Raw genomic sequence first — 19368 nt, forward strand, 5'->3', positions numbered from 1 at the left:
AAATCAATCAATGGTGTTTGGAGATACTAGTTTATGTTTATGTTTAAAATAAATAATTGATTGATTGCTTATAGTAACGAGTGCATTTGATACCTATAAATAATTATAACCAAGCTTTTGAGGTATTACCTACTTTCTCCAGTATTAGAAGAAAATCTTGAACAATGGTATTATTCTGTTATTTTATCAATGTTGAGCATAGAAAATAAATATTAATAAATACACATCTTTTCTTAGACAACAGTTACTTCCAAACGTATATCTTCGGGAGCTCCCGGAGCAAGAAAAAAAAATTCTGCTCCCAAAATTGAATTATCTGATGAACAAAAAGCTGATTTAAGACAAGCTTTTGATTTGTTTGACAATGAACGAACCGGAACTATTGAAATTAAAGATTTAAAAGTTGCTATTCGTGCTTTAGGGTTTGAACCTAAAAAAGAGGAAATTAAAAAAATGGTCACAGAAATTAATCAAGATGGTAGTGGCAAAATAGACTTTGACACTTTTCAGAACCTCATGTACCAAAAAATGTTAGACAAGGATATACGAGAAGAAATAATGAAAGCTTTTAGACTTTTTGATGATGAAGACACAGGCAAAATAAGTTTTAAAAACTTGAAACGAGTGTCACAAGAGCTTGGTGAAACACTGACGGATGAAGAGCTCCAAGAAATGATCGATGAAGCTGATTTAGATGGTGATGGACTTATAAATCAAGAAGAATTTTTAAGAATCATGAAAAAAACTAGTTTATATTAAGCATTTGCATTAGAGTATAAACACATAGTTATAGTAATAAAACAGTTCAAGCTGTAATTTTATTGTAATTCTTATGTATATTACACATAACTTTTATATTTCTTATAAATAATATAGTGCATTTATAATGAATTAAGAATCTAGTCACTAGCCATCAGTATTAAGGTACAAGAATTACTTTAAAGTATAAATGTGAAATAAATTATTTATATCCCATAATTATTGTTGCATTATTTGTACATATCTTCAAAAAAAGTAATAAATAATACTATAAAACTTACTTATTTTGTAACGATTATATAAATTAATCATAACATAACATAAGCCCAGAATTGATTACAATTTCAAGCAGTAATTTAACTTGCCTATAATTTTATTTCACTGTCAACTCTGCAATCGATGAAGTTGAAAAACATTATTTATCTCCAGCATTTACTTGTTGATGAATAATGGCTTAGTGATCCTGTATTGTAAATTAGGATTTTAACTGAAACAACAAACAAACTCATTTGAAGTTATTTCAAGCATTGGTAAAATTTGCCATTAAACTTATTTGCTCTGATAGCTAATAATGCAAACTATCAAAACATAATTCATAAATTACTATCAAATAAATCTACAAGTCGCTTTATTTCTTTAATCCTTGCAGAATATGTGGCTACAGGTTTCATTACTTGTGAAACTTCCTCGGCTTTTGCGACTAATGTATACATGCCTTTAATATTAGCATCCATAGCATCAGTCATTTTAATGACAGCATTTTTATATGTATTGACATTATCAGCAGTTATAGATGAAATGGAATGTAAAATACCGCACAAGTTCTCTGTAAGTGTATCAATAGAAGTAGCAATTCTTTGTGTTTCCATTTCAAGATCATTTAAAATATCTCCGTTGACTTGATGAAAAGGCCTATAAAGTGATGTGATACTTGTTCCTATATCAGTTATATCATTAGGTTTTACATTAGGGCTGGCCAATTTTATTTTATGTTCTAAGTCTTGAGCTACGAAATGTGTCATCTCTCCATCTAAATGAAACGTGCCTTCAGAAGATATACTTGCAGGGCGATCGCACATTGCAATCTTATCTATATCTAATTCTAAGTTATTTTGCGTAATTTGAGGGTTGAAAGATATTTCACTGTAAGAAGCCGTCATTTGTTCCGATACTTCGTCGCCTTCATATGGAATAGGCGAATGCTGAGACAGATCTCTGTATTGCATGCCATCACTAGTTTTGTTCATTATTAATACTCTTTATTAATACTTATATTAATTTAAAGCTGAAGTGAATGCTAAAAGTCATTTAAAATAAATATCTTAGTTACTCATAGTTTAGATAAAACTAACAATAGACTGATAAAGAAGGGAAACAGACCTGTTTACTTATTTTTATTTATTTGCATTCTATAGAACGATTCAAAACAACAATTTGTTCAATTCGTGATAGACTGACAGTGGCATACCAGAATGGTTCTCAAACCCCCCGTTAATCTGACCCATAATAATTATGACATCTGATGTAAACACATCGTTTGAGCAGCGCTCAGAGCGCTCAGTACATACCGATACCGGAATATAAATAATGTGTAAGTAATAATCGGAAAATAACTGAATTATACATTCATACATTATATTTTACGTATAATATATATAAATAAATATCCAGAATAAACTTTACAATGTTTGCAACTAGTACTCAAAAACATAGTTGGACCTTCAGCAATGAAAATGTTATTACAATGCTGCGTGAAAAACATAATATGAGATATCAATTAACATACGGCGAAGAATTAGATACAGACCAGAAACTAAATTATTTTCTTACACCAGAAGAAGAAAAAATTTTGTTGAAGAATTACGAAATTCACATGAAAGAGTTTTGTAGAAAGTTTACGCCACCCATGCCGAAATGTGTTCAGGGTACATCTTTTCATTATTTTAAAAGATTTTATTTGTACAATTCTACAATGGATTATCATCCGAGAGATATTTTAGCAACTTGTGTTTACTTAGCTTGCAAAGTAGAAGAATTCAATGTATCAATTACTCAGTTTGTTCATAATATTAAGGGTGACCAAGCAAAAGCAGAAAGCATTATACTACAAAATGAACTGTTATTGATGCAACAACTGAAGTATAATTTAACAATACACAATCCTTTTCGAGCAATAGAAGGTTTTCTAATAGATATAAAAACCCGTTGTTCTTTACCAAATCCTGAAAGACTTCGCCCTGGAATTGAAGACTTTATAGACAGAACGTTTTTTAGTGATGTTTGTCTCTTGTACGCACCATCTCAAATAGCTCTTGCTGCAGTTTTACATGCTGCCAGCAAAGAACAAGAAAACCTTGACAGTTATGTTACCGATACTTTATTTAAAAATGCTGGCAGAGATAGATTAGGAGTTATTATTGAAGCTGTTAGAACAATAAGATCAATGGTAAAAGTTATTGAAATTCCTCCAAAAGAAAAGGTTAAAGCTATAGAAAAAAAACTAGAAGGATGCAGAAACCCTGAATTCAATCCTGATAGCGCAGTTTACAAGCAAAAGATGCAAAGGTTATACCTAGATGATGATATGGTAGTGAACTGATTGTGATGCAATGAAGAAATGTATATTAAGCATTTTTTATAAGTAATTTATTAAATAAGTTCTGAAGTACTTTCCAAATTTATTTATGTTTGAATATATGATGTATTTAAATTATTTGAACATGCAATAAATAACTAATTACAATTGTATTTTCTGCTTGCTGGCTTATTTTCGTTTCCTTTTTGCATAAGATAGTTTATGGCGAACAAATACTTTTGAGTTTTAAAAAATTAAATTGTTCCAAATGGTTCACAGTAACAATATTTAGAAATTTTTAATTGAACTTTATCTGATAGATCACATGTATTCAATAGGTCCTATTCAACTTGTGTGGGAAGCTGGTCAAGGGAGCTCTTAAAGTCAATAATTGAAACATGATGAACAGAATTATTAAAGTCGTAAGACAACACATAATCTAAATCGAAATTGCTTATCAAAACTCTCAATTGAGAAATAGAAGTAAGAAATTATGTTGAATTAAAGCTACTGAAGCTGCACTTCACAAAAGTGTAATTATTTTCAGCATTCCAGTTTTAACACACAATAGAAATAAATAAGGAATTTTTAGTGATGACTTTAAAGAGAAATAATTGGTAAGAGCCAAGGAAACGGAAAGGCAAAACCTATGTAATCTTGTTAAGAACTTTCAACAACAGGTTGGTAGCAGTTGATAGAAGGAATACTTGATGGTGAATCAGTCAGAAAAACTTAAAACTAATGCTCATACAATCAATATGCATGGAGTAGATCACTTCAACCAATAACAAGCAAAAAAAAACTGGATAATGGAAGTGTGTGCACTAAAGTCATACATTTTGTACACTACTGTTAAAAATATAAATAAAAAGCAAAGTCACAATTGAAGTTTATAAACTTGTTTTCAGCTGAAATATTTGACAAAATATTACATTTTGAGAATACATTTACAAATCAAATACAAAAGGGCAGGGTCACCAACCAACTACACATTATGCCCTGCAACCAAGAAAAAGTACCCCAATTAAAGAATTTTGCATAAAACACAGAGGATCTAATTTTGCGATGTCTGTCTATAAAAACCAAGATATCATATTAGCAATTAGTTCGAGTGTTGAAAAGTTCAAAATGTAGTAATTTTAATTTTACATGTTTCTATTCATAATAATTTCAAAAAATAACATGGATGTTTAATGTATATTATATATAAATATAAATAGAAATCATAAAATAGAAATGCATATCTTAATCATTTTCAATGTAAAATTTCACTCTGCAATTTTTTAAATGTATAAATCTCTGTCCAGAATTAAGAGATTGATTGAGCTATGCTTGAAGTTAATTTGATGTTTCATCAAACAAATGTAATATTTATATTACGCTCATGAGATCTGTCAATTAATTATTTGTTTCATATAAATGTGCATAAACATCATGTTTGAATAAATAGGTAAACAGATTTTTTTAGCAAATTCATTGAGCTTTTTTTAGATAAAAAATGAATAAATATCTTGGTTACATATGTGATATATTTAAATATATATTTATAACTTCAAAAACTGTTTTAACCATAATTCATGCAATAAATGCAACATCAAATATCTAAAAATATTTATCTAAAATTACAAGTTAGATATAAAAATTATTTGGAAAATGATTACTATTCAATTTTATACATTTAACTGTGTGTACTGTCATCCTCTACGAAGTCTTGAGCTTCTTCCATTGTAACACATTCTACGTGGCTTACTTTGTTCCTGCATTTTACTCCATAAAATTTATTTGCATGTTCCAATAACTCTGGCCTGAATGTGGTTGTTATGAATTGAGCATCGGCAGATAATTCATGTATCATATCAGCAACTGCTTTTCTGTGTTGAGCATCCAAAGCCTGAATAATAGAGAATACCAATTACTAATTGTTTTCATTAAGCTATCATCACTAAATTATTGAATAAGTAAGTAAATATGATTTAAAAAGTAGACTTACTTGGTCTATTTCATCAAACAAATAGAATGGAGCTGGGTCACATTTTTGGATTGCAAAAATTAATCCTAAAGCAACTAAAGACTTTTGACCTCCTGAGAGTTGATTCATTTCTTTCATTTCAGCATCTCCTCCGGTGAAAGATACTCTAATAGCAACTCCAGTAAACTGCAAAACAGTAAATATAATAATAATTAATGAATTTAGACTTACTAACAAATTGTATTACTATTTGTAATCAACATGCCTTAGGAAACGCTTTATCAGCTTCTTCTTGAGTAGTTTTCATAATCAAACTTCCATGACCAGTAGGAACAAGTTTTTTAAAAACTGATGTAAAGTATTTTGAAACTTGACGGAATGTAAACTGAATTGCTTCCACCTTACGCTGCTCTAATGTTTCCATCAACTCTTTAATTTTCTCACCTCTATTATAATGAATAAATTAATGTATATGAATTTATAAATGAATATAACATATTTAAACTAGTTGGCATTGGTATTTTGCCTTGAGGCAAGTTACATGAACTTCCCGATTTGTGTAAATAATCGACTTAATTCATGATAGATTTAATAATTTATGAGTAGTTAAAAGTACTCGAAGTGGATTTATTACACATTATTGAAAATCGAACACGTCAACCCAGTCAGAGTATTTTTTAAAAGCAAATTTTCAAAAATCAATAATTTTAATATTTGAGCCAGTTTTTTGTAGGACCTTAATTGTTTACCAAGCATTTATCGTTATACCAGGTAAATCATCTAATTTTAATTTTAACAAATGTCAAAAGAACTACTAATTTTCTCAAACTTTGATGAATTTTTAAAATTAAACTACTTGTCGTAAGGCCGTAATATTTCTGTAAGTTCTATAAGACCATGATATTATCGCCCAAAAAAGTTCCATAAAAATCGGATTAAATTTTTTTTTCAACAGTTAATTACAAGAAAACGGCTCGGTAGATTTTCACCTAAACCTAATCAGCATCGTTCCCAACTAATATCTTTCGAACAGTTTTTGATTTTTTAAAATCGGTTCGGTAGTATAAGCTTAAATGTGGACGAAAGGTTTAACACTTTTTTCCAAATTACAAAGAAACGGCTCGGCCGATCGTCGCACAAAACTGAGAAACGATAATCCTCATCGAGATACATCAAATGGTTTTTGAATTTCTGAAATCGGTTCAGGCGTTTTTGAGCAAACGTCGATGAAAGTTCTAATTTTGACAAATGCCTAAAAAGACCATACTAATTTTTGCAAATTTTAACGAAATTTTAAAGCTAAACGAGGTGTCGTAGGGTCGTAATATTTTAGTATGATCTAGAACAGGCATCGGCAACCTACGGCACGCGTGCCGAGCTTGGCACGCGACGGCGTTCTGCATGGCACTCTACAAAATAATCAGGGCAATCGCAAATATATCGAGACGAAGTGATTTTTAAATAAGAAAAAATGTTGAAATATAATTATTTATCTAATGTAGCTCGCTAATGTAATTCAATCTACATTGAAGCACTTCAAAAATAATTTTACACCCATTGTAGTAATTCTACACCCATTGTAGTATTTTTACAAACATTGTAGTAATTTTACACCCATTGTAGTATTGTTTACAAACATTGTAGTATTTTTACACCCATTGTAGTATTTTTACAAACATTGTAGTAATTTTACACCCATTGTAGTATTTTTACAAACATTATAGTAATTTTACACCCATTGTAGTATTTTTACAAACATTGTAGTAATTTTACACCCATTGTAGTATTTTTACAAACATTGTAGTAATTTTACACCCATTGTAGTATTTTCACAAACATTGTACTATTTTTACTCCCATTGTAGTAATTTTACACCCATTGTAGTATTGTTTACAAACATTGTAGTAATTTTACACCCATTGTAGTATTGTTTACAAACATTGTAGTAATTTTACACCCATTGTAGTATTTTTACACCCATTGTAGTAATTTTATACCCATTGTAGTATTTTTACAAACATTGCAGTAATTTTACACCCATTGTAGTATTTTTACAAAAATTGTAGTATTGTTTACAAACATTGTAGTAATTTTACACCCATTGTAGTATTGTTTACAAACATTGTAGTAATTTTACACCCATTGTAGTATTGTTTACAAACATTGTAGTAATTTTACACCCATTGTAGTATTGTTTACAAACATTGTAGTAATTTTACACCCATTGGACTTATGTACATCAAATTATCAGTAATTTATAAAGATTTTAATACTGTGTACATATTTTGTGTAATTTTTTTGGGTTCAGTACCAAGATTTTTAATTTCAGTATGGGAAGTTCTAGCAATTTGAATTAAGGCACGATGCCATGCACCCCACTAGTTAATAAAAATGTTTAAAAGATAAATTTGGTTATAATTCTTCTCCCCCAGAACCTGGTTATATATTTCAGGCGGCACCCTGAATCATATTGGTAGAGTGGCTCGGCACAACACAGTTAAAAGCTTGCCGACCCCTGATCTAGAAGACTATGGTAAAATAATAATAAAAATAAAAAATAATTTTTTTTTAACACCTTATTACAAGAAAACGGCCTGGCCGATCTCTACCAAAAACTAATCAGGTCGATTCCCAACCAATATCTTTCAAACGATTTTTGAATTTTCAAAATCGATTCAGAATTGCGGGCTAAAACGTCGACGAAAAACTTTTCACTTTTCTGCTATTTACGAAGAAACGGCTTGGCCGATCGTCGCACAAAACTGACAAACAATAGTCCTCATCGAGATACATCGAATGGCTTTTAAATTTTTGAAATCGGTCCAGCCGTTTCTGAGAAAACGGCGATTTACGGTAAAAAATCTGTTGGTGCACACGCATACACACACACACACACACCCACCAAATTTGGTCTCATTCGATTTAGAATGGCTTGAGACGTCGAGAAAACATAAAATTAGCAAATCGGATTTTTTGATGAAAACAAACTTCTCCTTCGGGAAGTTAATTATATATATATATATATATATATATATATATATATATATATATGCATGTATATATAATAGATATATGTGTGTGTGTATAGGATAATTATTTTGGGCATAAATAATCTTTAAGTTGTAGTTAATCATTACATGACATTAGATAAAGATTTATCGCTATAATAACAGAAGGTGCTATCATAGGATAGTTATCCTTCACATGCCATCATACTGAATTTTTTACAATTGTAGCTAAATGTACACATGGATACATACCCAATTGTCAGCTCTTCATGTCTTTTGTTTAACTTCTGTTTTTGCTCTGAGAAACTTAAATATTGATCCATAGCTTTTTTATTTACATGAGTATACTTTTTAAGATTTTGATTTGCTTTCTCCAGCTCTTTAAACAACTAAAACCAATTCACACTTTATTATAAATAAACGAATTTGCAAAATATAAATAAGGCAAATGTAAAGTAAACTATGATATTATGCAATAACTCATCAACTATGAATTGAAACCTAACACATATATATATACACCTTAGTCTGTTTTTACACGGTAGATTGGTTCCAGAAGAATCCGTGTAAAAAAAAAACGTGTAAAAAAAGACATTGATCTTATACAAAAATGGGTGATTTGTTTTCCTAATCTCTAAAACCTATTAAAATTAGTGAAAAACAAGAATTTTTAAGAACAAGAATTCATGTTTATTTTAGTTAGTGCTATTCACATTTGCTTTGACCAGTAAAAATTATTTGTACGCGCTAAAGGGGAATTCACTTAAATCTTTAAGCTAGTGTTCGCAAACTATCGATACTATCGATGGTTTCAGACTTTTTTCTTTCATAAATACTTTTTTGTGATATGAACATACTTCGCAAAAATTAAATTTAACAAAAAAAATTTAAGCACATAAAATTTCAAATCATGCTAAATAGAATAAAATCATGTAAAAAAATTAAAAATATTCAATTTTCAAACCGTGTTATATCAAAACCGTGTACAAAAAGACCATGTAAAAACAGACTTAGGTGTATATATATATATATATATATATATATATATCATGGTTATTAGTGTGTTTTATCATTTGTGATGTTTGTGTTAAAAAATATATATCTTATCAATGTGCACATACTCATACCATGGATTAATAATGGTTTCATATGCTCTATTAGGATACAAAATTGTGTTTTATTATTATTATTATTATTATTGTTTTTCCATGAAATTTCCTTTCATATAAGTTATTTAGTTTCAATTTTTATAGTTAATTTGATTACCACTGAATGATGGCTAAGATGCTAGCCGAAACGTATGGATTTTAAATAAATAAACTTTTAAAAAAACTCTCATACTATTTTTATTGATGTTACACCTGAATATTTAACTCAAATTACACATATATATCAACATCAAACTCAAGACTATTCAAATATATATATATATATACACCTAAGTCTGTTTTTACACGGAGATTGGTTCCAGAAGAATCCGTGTAAAAAAAAAACGTGTAAAAAAAGACATTGATCTTATACAAAAATGGGTGATTTGTTCCTAATCTCTAAAACCTATTAAAATTGGTGAAAAACAAGAATTTTTAAGAACAAGAATTAAATTAGTGCTATTCACATTTGCTTTGACCAGTAAAAATTGTTTGTACGCGCTAAAGGGGAATTCACTTAAATCTTTAAGCTAGTGTTCGCAAACTATCGATGCTATCGATGGTTTCAGACTTTTTTCTTTCATAAATACTTTTTTGTGATATGAACATACTTCGCAAAAATTTAATTTGACAAAAAAAATTTAGGTACATAAAATTTCAAATCGTGCTAAATGGAATAAATTCGTGTAAAAAAATTAAAAATATTCAATTTTTAAACCGTGTTATATCAAAACCGTGTACAAAAAGACCGTGTAAAAACAGACTTAGGTGTATATATATATATATATATATATATATATATATATTTGTATACATATATGTATAACAGTGTGTGTGTGTATGTTTGCAGGTATATTGTATAAAATTCTTTGTCATAGAAACCAAATAAATAATTAATTTTTCTATAACTTCAATAAACTACTTACTTGTTTAAGACTCATGGAATTGAATTTCTGATAAGCCTCGGGTTTTGGCAATGTTCCCAGCTGTGATATTTTCTCAGTATATTCTGTAATTTTTTCTTGCATCAAGTTTAACTTTGATGATAATTTTTCTATGCTTTTTGAATCCTCTTCAATTTTTTCTTGAGCTTCATGTTCTTTTCCTTTCCATTCATCTAATTCTTTTTGCAAAGATTTTTGCTAAAAACATTCATAAAAAAATTAAAGTTATTTACTAGAAAATTATAATAAATGTTATAAATGTTATACTTACAGCTCTTACAGCCTTTTGTAATTTGGATTCCATGCTTTGTAAGTCTTGATTTACTTTATCTATTCTGGTTTCAGCAGCTGCAAGATCTGTTCCACAATTCGCCAATTGTCTCTTTCTATCTTCTACAGATATTTCTTGAAGCGCTTGAACTAATTCTTCTTTTCTCCTAAAAATGAAGAAAACATGTATAATACAAATATATTGTATAGCAATTAATATTAATAAAAACCTTATTAAATTATTTGTTAAGAGATTTTCTAATTTATTCTTATTTGCTTCCAAATTCATACGCATACTGAAAGCTTCTTTATTTTCTTGATGTAAACGTCTTATATCATCATTCAGTGTGTCAACCTCTCTTTGATCTTGCACAGATAATTGTTCAAGTAATTCCTGTTAATAAATAATACCAATTCATAAGCATACAGGCCATAGGATTAGTCAATGTTAAGCAACCTATATTGTAAAGTTACATTCAATAACGAATTCATTCTTTATTACCCTAACCTTCGTCGGACCCGACCCAGTCCGACAAGTAAGATATAAATCAACGCTGTCGAACTTATTCCGATATAAAAAAATGCAACGTTATTCCATTGTCGGATTTCTTATCACATTAGACTCATTGACACATACTATTAGTCAACAAGGTTTGAAGAATATCAGCCAGAAAAAAGTATTTGCAATGTAAAAATAAATGCAGAACTTTGAAAATGCAAAGTATGCCTCATATTCACCTCAAATACTGCCGGAGTTGCACTAAATGTTCTTGTTCAAAACTTGTTGCACTATATGTTCTTGTTGCCAGAATACAACTATACGTTCATGTTCAAAAACAGGATGAATGTTGGGACTGGCAGATGATACAGCTATTATACAGATATGACAAATGTGCAAAAAATAAACATATGCACAATATATTTTCATTCATATAGATTTTAATGCATTATAAAATGCATAACTTTTTAGCTTCCCGTGCATTTAAATTTAAATTTTTGCATTTCTTCAAGTTTTGAATATTTCTGAACATTTTGTCATGTATGTATGGATACCATTTTTCGTCCACGTTTTCAGGAACACAGATAAACCGATTGGAATGGTTCAAAAAACATTCGATTCCTATTGATAGGAAAATATGCTGATTAGTTTTCGGCAAAGGCAGGTCCAACCATTTTGGATATACAGAGCAAAGAGTGCAGAAAATATAAATCGAGTTTTTGAGAAAACTGAGCAACCGATTTGAATGATCCAAAGAACATTCAATTCATAATGACGGGGAGAAGAGGTGATTAGTTTTTGCCAAAGGCAGGTGTGCAGTCGGTTTGGAGATACCAAGCTAAATGTGCTAAAAATTGTAGTTTTTGAGAGAACTTAGCATCCAATTTGAATGATTTAAAAAACTTTCTGCTTGTGTTGATAAAGCATTGCCAGCCAAAAATTTTATCTCTAATTTTTTTTTTCAGAAAATGTTTTTTGTATATCAAAAATAATTCAGATTTTAATTTTAATTCTGGCTGAAGTTCTAAAATTAGCTCACTTATATACTTCAAATAAATAATTTTAATTTTGTAATTTATTTTATACAATTCTCAAAAATTTTAGATTACACTATTTATAATAATCTATTTGAAAACATTTTATATTCCTTGAATATTTCATTATGGTACGGAAAGTTTCAGCAATTTGCCTTAAGGCTTGATGCCATACACAACTAGTTTTTATAAAATTGTCGATGTTGAAACAATTATAGGAATTTCCATATTAAATTAAAAACATTTTAAATTTTTTAACTAATGTTTTATGTAGTAAGATAATAAAGCAAGCTTAGCTATTAATGAATCAATATTAACCAACCTGATGAAGCTCAGATTCTAGTCCATCTTTTGTGGTTTGCATAGCTTCTAAATGAGCTTTGCATTGTGCAAGAGATCTTTCCTTTGGATTTCTGAATCTCTGAATACTATTTAATTCCTCCCGCATCAAACGAATCTCAGTAGTAACTTTATCATAGATATCCCTGGAATTAGTTGAATCACAAATTACAGCCATGTTAATTACCCACTTAACTTAGTGGGTCTGACATAGCATTTCTATCTCAAGAATATGTAATAACTTTCAGAAGATTACTGTTTTACAGAATGTATAAATAGTAATTTAAATTCTTCTTCAAAACTAAAATATAACAAACATTCAAGTAAAATATTTTTTACAAAATGAAATGATAGAGATAATTTATCTTACTAACTTAGAGTTACTCTGTTTAGTTTCCGTCTTCTGCATTTCGAGAACAATACTATTAATTTTAGCTTCTGTTGCTGTTAGACTTTCTCTTATTTCCATTAAATCCTTTTCTGTTTGTCGTATAGATTCCATGTACTCACTCCTTGCTCTTTGCATTTCCAAGCGTGATCTTGAAGTATTGAAATACCCACCGGTCAAAGAACCCTTTGAAGATACCTGTGATATTTTTTAGTTAAAATTTCAATAATTTTTCCAGATCTTATCATTGGTCTATTATAAAAAATATAAAGTTAAAATGTATGAGGAAACATTTCCATCTTCAAATTTTTATCTCCAAATTTATTTTCATAAAAAAATACTATTTGTTTTTTACCAATTTTAAAAACTATAAAAAAAATATTCTATATTTCATAAATCAATAAAATTTACAAGGCTTAAATGTTTTCAAGTACTAGCTGAATCTAACCTGATCTCCATCCAGTGTAACACAGTCCAGACCAGTACTCTTTGCTAAATCAGTGGCTTTCTCGAGATTTCGACAAATCAATGTTTTACCAAAAATGTATCTTATGGCTTTATCATACTTTTGATCATACTTCAATTTAGATACCATGGGCAAAGCATCCTGCAAAAAAAAAAAATATGGTCTTCATAGTATCTATAATACAAACCTCTTTCATTTATCCAAACATAGCATCCAATTTTATCTGAACTTATTTATTTATCACTTTATTTTATATTTTCTTTACTAAACTTGCAAAATGCATTACTTCTGACATATAAGAAAAAGTAAAAACAAAGGATACAAATGGTGCAAATTAAAGTTGTTTGAAATTATGCACCTTATATGGTCAAAGTCAAAACATATTCTTGAAAAATTATCAGCCAACTCATTGTTAATAAAGGCAATAATTTTTTAAACATAATTATTTTGCATATTCAACACTCAGCAGTTGTCAAATAAACATACAAAAAATTATAATAAATTATCCATTCCTTTCATAAAAGAAAAACTAATACATAGATCCAGAATTTTCTTTATCCTAAATCGAAGTTCAAATTTTCGTGATTTAGTACCAAGTTTTATGTGTTGCAAAAATATAGTAAACCTACCAAATGACAAATGTGATAAACCTATAAAAATCAACATAATTGAAAAAAATATGAAAATAATTTTATTCATTTCGATCATACTTATAATACTTATAATTATGTTGTCCTTAGAATTTTTTTTGTCATTTATTTAAACCATTATTTTGTTAATTAACATATTTCTTCTAATGTAATAATGAATAAAGTTAATTCTAATAAACAATCAATAATATTGGATATTTTATTTGTTTGGATCAATCAATAATATTTGGATATTTTGCTCAAAAAAAATCTCTGCTGACTTTCTTTGCATACAAAATATGTGAATACGCAAATCTAAATCAGTGTTTCCCAACGTGGGGCGCACGCCCCACCGGGGGGCAATTTGTAATTTCAGGGAGGCAATTTGAAATTTTTTGTGATTTTAATATAATGTAGTATAGTATTGGTAAAACATTTAACAAAAAATGCTTCTTAGATTTAACTAACAATAAGGTGTTAACAATTAAGGTTTCTACTCTAAGTTAATAATTAAGTTTCTAAAGGTTGGGAATCACTGCTCTAAATGAAATACATGACTTACAGTCATGTATTTCAGACATTCTCAAAGTTAAAAATATATATAATAATATGCATTTAGAATAATATTTATATCTTTACCTTGTTATTGGGATATTCTTGAGGCCTAACTTGTAGTCGATTTAAGGGCATAAAAGTGACTTCTCCCGGTAGTTTTTGATTGTTCATTTCTTTTAGAATTTGTGTGCCAATTTTATCGGATTCCACAATATGATGAAACAATCTATTACCTGCAGTAACCTGTGATTCATTAAAAAAAATTTCAATTAAATATTAAATTTTCAATAAGGTGTACACATGTAATAATCTTCACAAATTTTGTAAAGAAGATATTAGCTTCTACAACCAAAAAATTTAAAGAATTATTTTATATGATTGTAAACAGTTTGGTAGAGAAAGTTGAAAAAGTATTCATTCGTATGGGAATGAAATCTCGCCACTCATGCTATTTGCTTAAAAAAAAAAAAACGGTTTAGTCAGTTATTATTCAAATTTTGTGTTTTCTCACTTAATATATTGATTCCTTATTAAGTCAATTATTTACATATATTAAGAAGTTCATGCAACTTGCTTTATTGCAACATTTCAAAAATAGATTCAGTCCTCATAAAAATATGATCAAAAAATCCTTTGTTAACAATAAATACATGCATATATGTCCAAACAGAAATTAACAGCACAATAAAATAATACATACTTCTACAGCAGTATAAATAGACTTCTCACAACTAAAATTTTCTATGACTGGTCCATAATAAGCTTTAGTTATTTCTGCTGAAGCGCCACCTCGTTGAGTAAAAGTCTCTAATACCTTGCGTACACTATCACGTCCATTTAATATAGGCTGAAAAAATTTGTTGTTTTTTAGTTATCTTAACTTTACATACCAATGAAAAATGATACCTTTCCAGCCATAGATCTTAAACTCTGATCTGCTTTTGCCAAATCTTCTTTGAGAGATGATAATGACTGAGTTAATGTAGATTCCTGACGCCAGAGATCACTGTAAAGTGAAAAATGTGATAATTAAAAGTATTTTTGCATGTAACACCATTTTTAGTAAAAATGCCTAATAAATCATATCAAAAATAATTTGAATTCACATTGGAAAAACTCACTTTCTACTAGCCTGATGTGTGTCCTTCTGTTTCTTCAGTTCATAGAATATTTTATTCTTTTCATCTATACTAGATCTTTGTCTTTCACATTCTGAAGTTTGTTCTAAAATTCTGTTCTCTAGTTCGGCCTAAAAATATAATTACAATTCAGAAAAATATGTCATATGCAAGGTATTTTCCTCAGAGCCAAAGTTAACTGACTTGTTTCTCTGCATCACGTTTCAAATCTTCATTCAATTTATTCTGATGATCCTTCTTATCTTTTATTTGTTTGTTAAGGGACCTAAAAAAAAAAAAAGTTGATAAAAGATGCTACAGAATTTGAGAATGAAAGCTAGGATTATGAATGTAAAATAAATTTTTGAAAGAAATTTTTGTTTTTTATTGATGTTATGGCCGATTATTAGACTTTGTTAATACATATGTCAACATCAAATTCAGAATCATACAATATATATATATATATATATATATATATATATATATACATATATAAGTTAATGAAAATATACTAATTAAAACTTGCTTCAACTCATTTTGAATCCATCTATCTCGATCATCTTTACTAGTAAATTGTGTTCCACGTCCTTGTTTGGCATACAACTCTTTTCGCTTTTGTTCTTTGAGTGCCAATTCCCTGGTACAAGCATCCTCCTTTTTCTTCATCTCATCATACCGAGGTTTTAGGTCTTCAAGTTCTTTCTCTTTTTCAATTATTGTTGTTGTCAGACGTTTCAACTCTGCTTCAGCTCTCAACTAAAATGTTAAAATCGTAATATTACATAATGGAAATTTAAATGTGTATTCAAGTATTCAAAATTTTTGACAATTTGAGAAATTTTAAACCTTTACAAAATTGTAAAAAAAGCAAGCAGGTTTTTTTCAATGATTAGAAAGTTTGGATAAAACCTATTTTTTTTTACTAAATTTCCAAAAAAATGCTAACCCACTTTCAAAACCATTATATAACAATTTAATAATAATAGAACAATGAATTTATAAAAGAAATAAATTAAAATTTTCAATATGTTTAAGAAAGTTCGACTCTATTGATACAATAGTTAAAGTTGCTTATTCAGTATTAATTTTATATACAAATTATAATTTGTAATTTTTATTAAAACCAAAATTAGTTAAACTTTAAACATTAAACTTTTTAAGTGTATTTTAATGGAGAGTATTACCTTTGATGTATTATCACCTTGAACTTCATCTTGCAAATCTCTAATTTGTAAATCTAATTTAGTCTTTTCTCTAAGAATTTGCTGCTGTTCAGCTGACAACACATCTCGCTCTTCTTTGCATGATGCTACTTCCTTCTTAATATCCTTCAAAGATTTAACTATAGATTTTATTTTATCTTGTGCATCTGATACCATTTTATTGTATTCTTTCTGAACTTTATCTGAGTTTTGATGTCTTTTTTCAAGCTAAAAACAAAATCTGATAAATTAAAGTGCTTCTTGTATAAACTTTTACAAACAAAATCAATAAATTAACATTTCCAAGCAGGTATAAATAGATGTTATTAGTCGGTTAGTGTAATAAAATAAGCTAATAGCCGGGTAAAGTAAATAATTTGTACATTTTACTTATAATTAGGGAAATCATATTTAGACACTTACCTCCTCCATTTTAGCTCTCGTCTCATTAAGCTCAGTTTCATGAATTTTAAATTCCAATACTCTTCTTGTCTTGTCCCACTTTTGATATTCAACTAGTTCTTCTTTCTCATCTTCTAGTGTTTTTAAGCGATCATCAATTGTTTTCAAATATTCAGCAATTTTCTCAATCTAATCCAAATGTATTTAACAATTATTGAGTGAATTAAGTTATTAAAACATATAATAACAACAAATACAATATGAATATCTCAAATAAATAAAATAAATAAATAATAAAGTTAATAAACGTTTATTAATTATTTATCAGTTATGGTGTTCACTTACACAATTTTAGTGTTTTATAATAAATTTTATGTTTTTGTGTTTTTCCTGGTTTGATTACTGAATGATAACACACATTAAGTGTTGAAACGCTTAATAAATAACTTTTCTATATTAACCCCTTTTTTAAACCGACGATTGGGCTGCTAAATTACTTCAAATATATTATATATTCTGAGATACATGAATTATTGTTAATTACCTTCCCTTCCGTATCTTTCAAAATTGCCATTGATTCCTCTCTCCTCTCATCATACACACGAGTTCCTGCTACTTCTCGTAATAATTTTAATCTATATGCATCTGGTGCAATAGCCATTTGGTTTATCTGAAACAAATTTTAAATATATGTTAAAGCAATTAAAACAATTTTAGTATTTTCTTGTTATTACTAATGTTTTTAATTTACCTTTCCTTGTCTCACAATGTAGTATGGATTAGAATTAGAAAACCCTGCAGATTCCAATAAATTCATCACTTCTGATCTTGGAACCAATTTTTTATTCAGATACAATTGGTCTTTCTTTGATCCTATAACACGCCTTAGAGAAATTTCATCCTTCTCAATCTAAAGTGTTTATGGTATTTATTATAAGATTATTGTAAATAGAAATCGTAAATAGGAATGCTGCTACAAAATCAAATTTAACACAAATTTAAATAGAATAATAATATTCTTTTCAAGTTTTAACATAATAAAAAATTCAAAAATTATTTACAACATTAAAAACAAATATTAAAAATTTTCTTAGTTAATTTATAGTAGAGGGTTTATTAAGCTTATGAAAAAGCATATTTCATTAATTAACCAAACAAAATTAAATATCAATTCTGTGATTGAAAACTTATTTTGAGTAGATAAAAGATTAGAAATTATATTAATTTTGCAATTTTTATGTGTGATTAAAATCATGTCAAAGAAAGTTTTCTACATTATTGCCGAAAATGAAAACTGCCAATGTTAATTGTGTTAATTTTTCTTTTAACGAAAAGAGACAATATCTTTTCTGACTTTAAAGTCTTTTTACAAAACAATTCCAGCACATAATTTATATACACGTATATCATATGTATTTTTTTATTTACCGGTACACGATTATCCGAATTATCAAAAACTATTTCAACATGGGCTAATAGTACCCTAGGTCCAGCACCCTCATGCAAATAGGCTTGTCTTTGGTCTGGTCTTAGATGACAGAAATCATTACTTAGCACAAACTCAATAGCTAAAAATGATTTCACTTTTAGTGCAAAAATAGTAAGATCAACAATTAAATTTTATTGGAAGTGTATTATACCAGAAAAGAAATTGCTTTTTCCAGATCCATTTCGACCAACAACTACATTATGACGTTTATCAAAGGGTTCAACAACAGTTTGTTCCCTATAACTTTTGAAGCCTTGTATAATAACCTATAGAAAAAAACAAATTATGCAAAGTTTAAATGTGAAAAAAATGTATGTCACAAATATGGATTTAAAAAAGATTAAAACTACCTGCTTGATATGCATATTGAACAGGACATTTACTCAATTTAATAAAAATTTATGTCAGAACAAGTGCACTAATAACGAATACTAAAAAAGTTTTCACCTCGGTTTAGTATTCACGTACGCAAAATATCAAAATATGCATATCAAAATAAATGGCGGCATATTGACCATAAACAATCATTTAACCTACGCCATAGAGACTCATTTGATATGATTTGATTTGA

General features: G+C 28.4%; 4 protein-coding genes across 4 annotated transcripts; 2 read left to right on the top strand and 2 right to left on the bottom strand.

Annotated features, from left to right (window-relative positions):
* The first annotated feature begins 2 nt into the window (after nucleotides 1-2).
* On the top strand, nucleotides 3-866 carry LOC113385257 (caltractin-like). Its single transcript, XM_026623095.1, has 2 exons — nucleotides 3-167; nucleotides 238-866. The coding sequence occupies exons 1-2, from the start codon at nucleotides 165-167 to the stop codon at nucleotides 757-759; spliced, it is 525 nt and encodes a 174-aa protein (XP_026478880.1). The 5' UTR covers nucleotides 3-164; the 3' UTR covers nucleotides 760-866.
* Nucleotides 867-1072: 206 nt separating this feature from the next.
* LOC113385256 (BLOC-1-related complex subunit 6-like) lies at nucleotides 1073-2250 on the bottom strand. The gene is made up of 2 exons (XM_026623093.1): nucleotides 2140-2250; nucleotides 1073-2056 (listed from the first exon to the last, which is right to left on the bottom strand). The coding sequence occupies exon 2, from the start codon at nucleotides 2004-2006 to the stop codon at nucleotides 1353-1355; it is 654 nt and encodes a 217-aa protein (XP_026478878.1). The 5' UTR covers nucleotides 2007-2056; nucleotides 2140-2250; the 3' UTR covers nucleotides 1073-1352.
* Nucleotides 2251-2342: 92 nt separating this feature from the next.
* LOC113385258 (cyclin-H-like) lies at nucleotides 2343-3405 on the top strand. Its single transcript, XM_026623096.1, has one exon. The coding sequence runs from the start codon at nucleotides 2444-2446 to the stop codon at nucleotides 3356-3358; it is 915 nt and encodes a 304-aa protein (XP_026478881.1). The 5' UTR covers nucleotides 2343-2443; the 3' UTR covers nucleotides 3359-3405.
* A 1533-nt stretch (nucleotides 3406-4938) lies between these two features.
* On the bottom strand, nucleotides 4939-19165 carry LOC113385259 (structural maintenance of chromosomes protein 3-like). The gene is made up of 23 exons (XM_026623097.1): nucleotides 19148-19165; nucleotides 18949-19063; nucleotides 18737-18876; nucleotides 18060-18218; nucleotides 17853-17978; nucleotides 17330-17497; nucleotides 16889-17134; nucleotides 16231-16460; nucleotides 15906-15987; nucleotides 15705-15832; nucleotides 15490-15589; nucleotides 15284-15430; nucleotides 14668-14826; nucleotides 13382-13540; nucleotides 12920-13131; nucleotides 12529-12691; nucleotides 10904-11067; nucleotides 10675-10840; nucleotides 10386-10601; nucleotides 8564-8700; nucleotides 5569-5749; nucleotides 5325-5489; nucleotides 4939-5225 (listed from the first exon to the last, which is right to left on the bottom strand). Exons 1-23 carry the CDS (start codon nucleotides 19160-19162, stop codon nucleotides 5013-5015), a joined length of 3591 nt encoding a protein of 1196 aa, XP_026478882.1. The 5' UTR covers nucleotides 19163-19165; the 3' UTR covers nucleotides 4939-5012.
* Nucleotides 19166-19368: the final 203 nt, after the last annotated feature.

This window comes from Ctenocephalides felis, unplaced genomic scaffold (assembly GCF_003426905.1).
Source record: "Ctenocephalides felis isolate EL2017-DRISC unplaced genomic scaffold, ASM342690v1 CF-g0.4_SCAFFOLD_03571, whole genome shotgun sequence".
Classification (NCBI taxonomy): Eukaryota; Metazoa; Arthropoda; class Insecta; order Siphonaptera; family Pulicidae; genus Ctenocephalides; species Ctenocephalides felis.

Coding starts and splice junctions, on each gene's coding strand:
- LOC113385256 (XM_026623093.1), bottom strand. CDS start 2,006: ATGAACAAAACTAGTGATGGCATGCAATACAGAGATCTGTCTCAGCAT.
- LOC113385258 (XM_026623096.1), top strand. CDS start 2,444: ATGTTTGCAACTAGTACTCAAAAACATAGTTGGACCTTCAGCAATGAA.
- LOC113385259 (XM_026623097.1), bottom strand. Junction 15,988..16,230: donor TGGATTCAAAATGAGTTGAA/GCAAGTTTTAAT, acceptor TTTTTTTTTTAG/GTCCCTTAACAAACAAATAA. Junction 15,590..15,704: donor ACACATCAGGCTAGTAGAAA/GTGAGTTTTTCC, acceptor TTCACTTTACAG/TGATCTCTGGCGTCAGGAAT.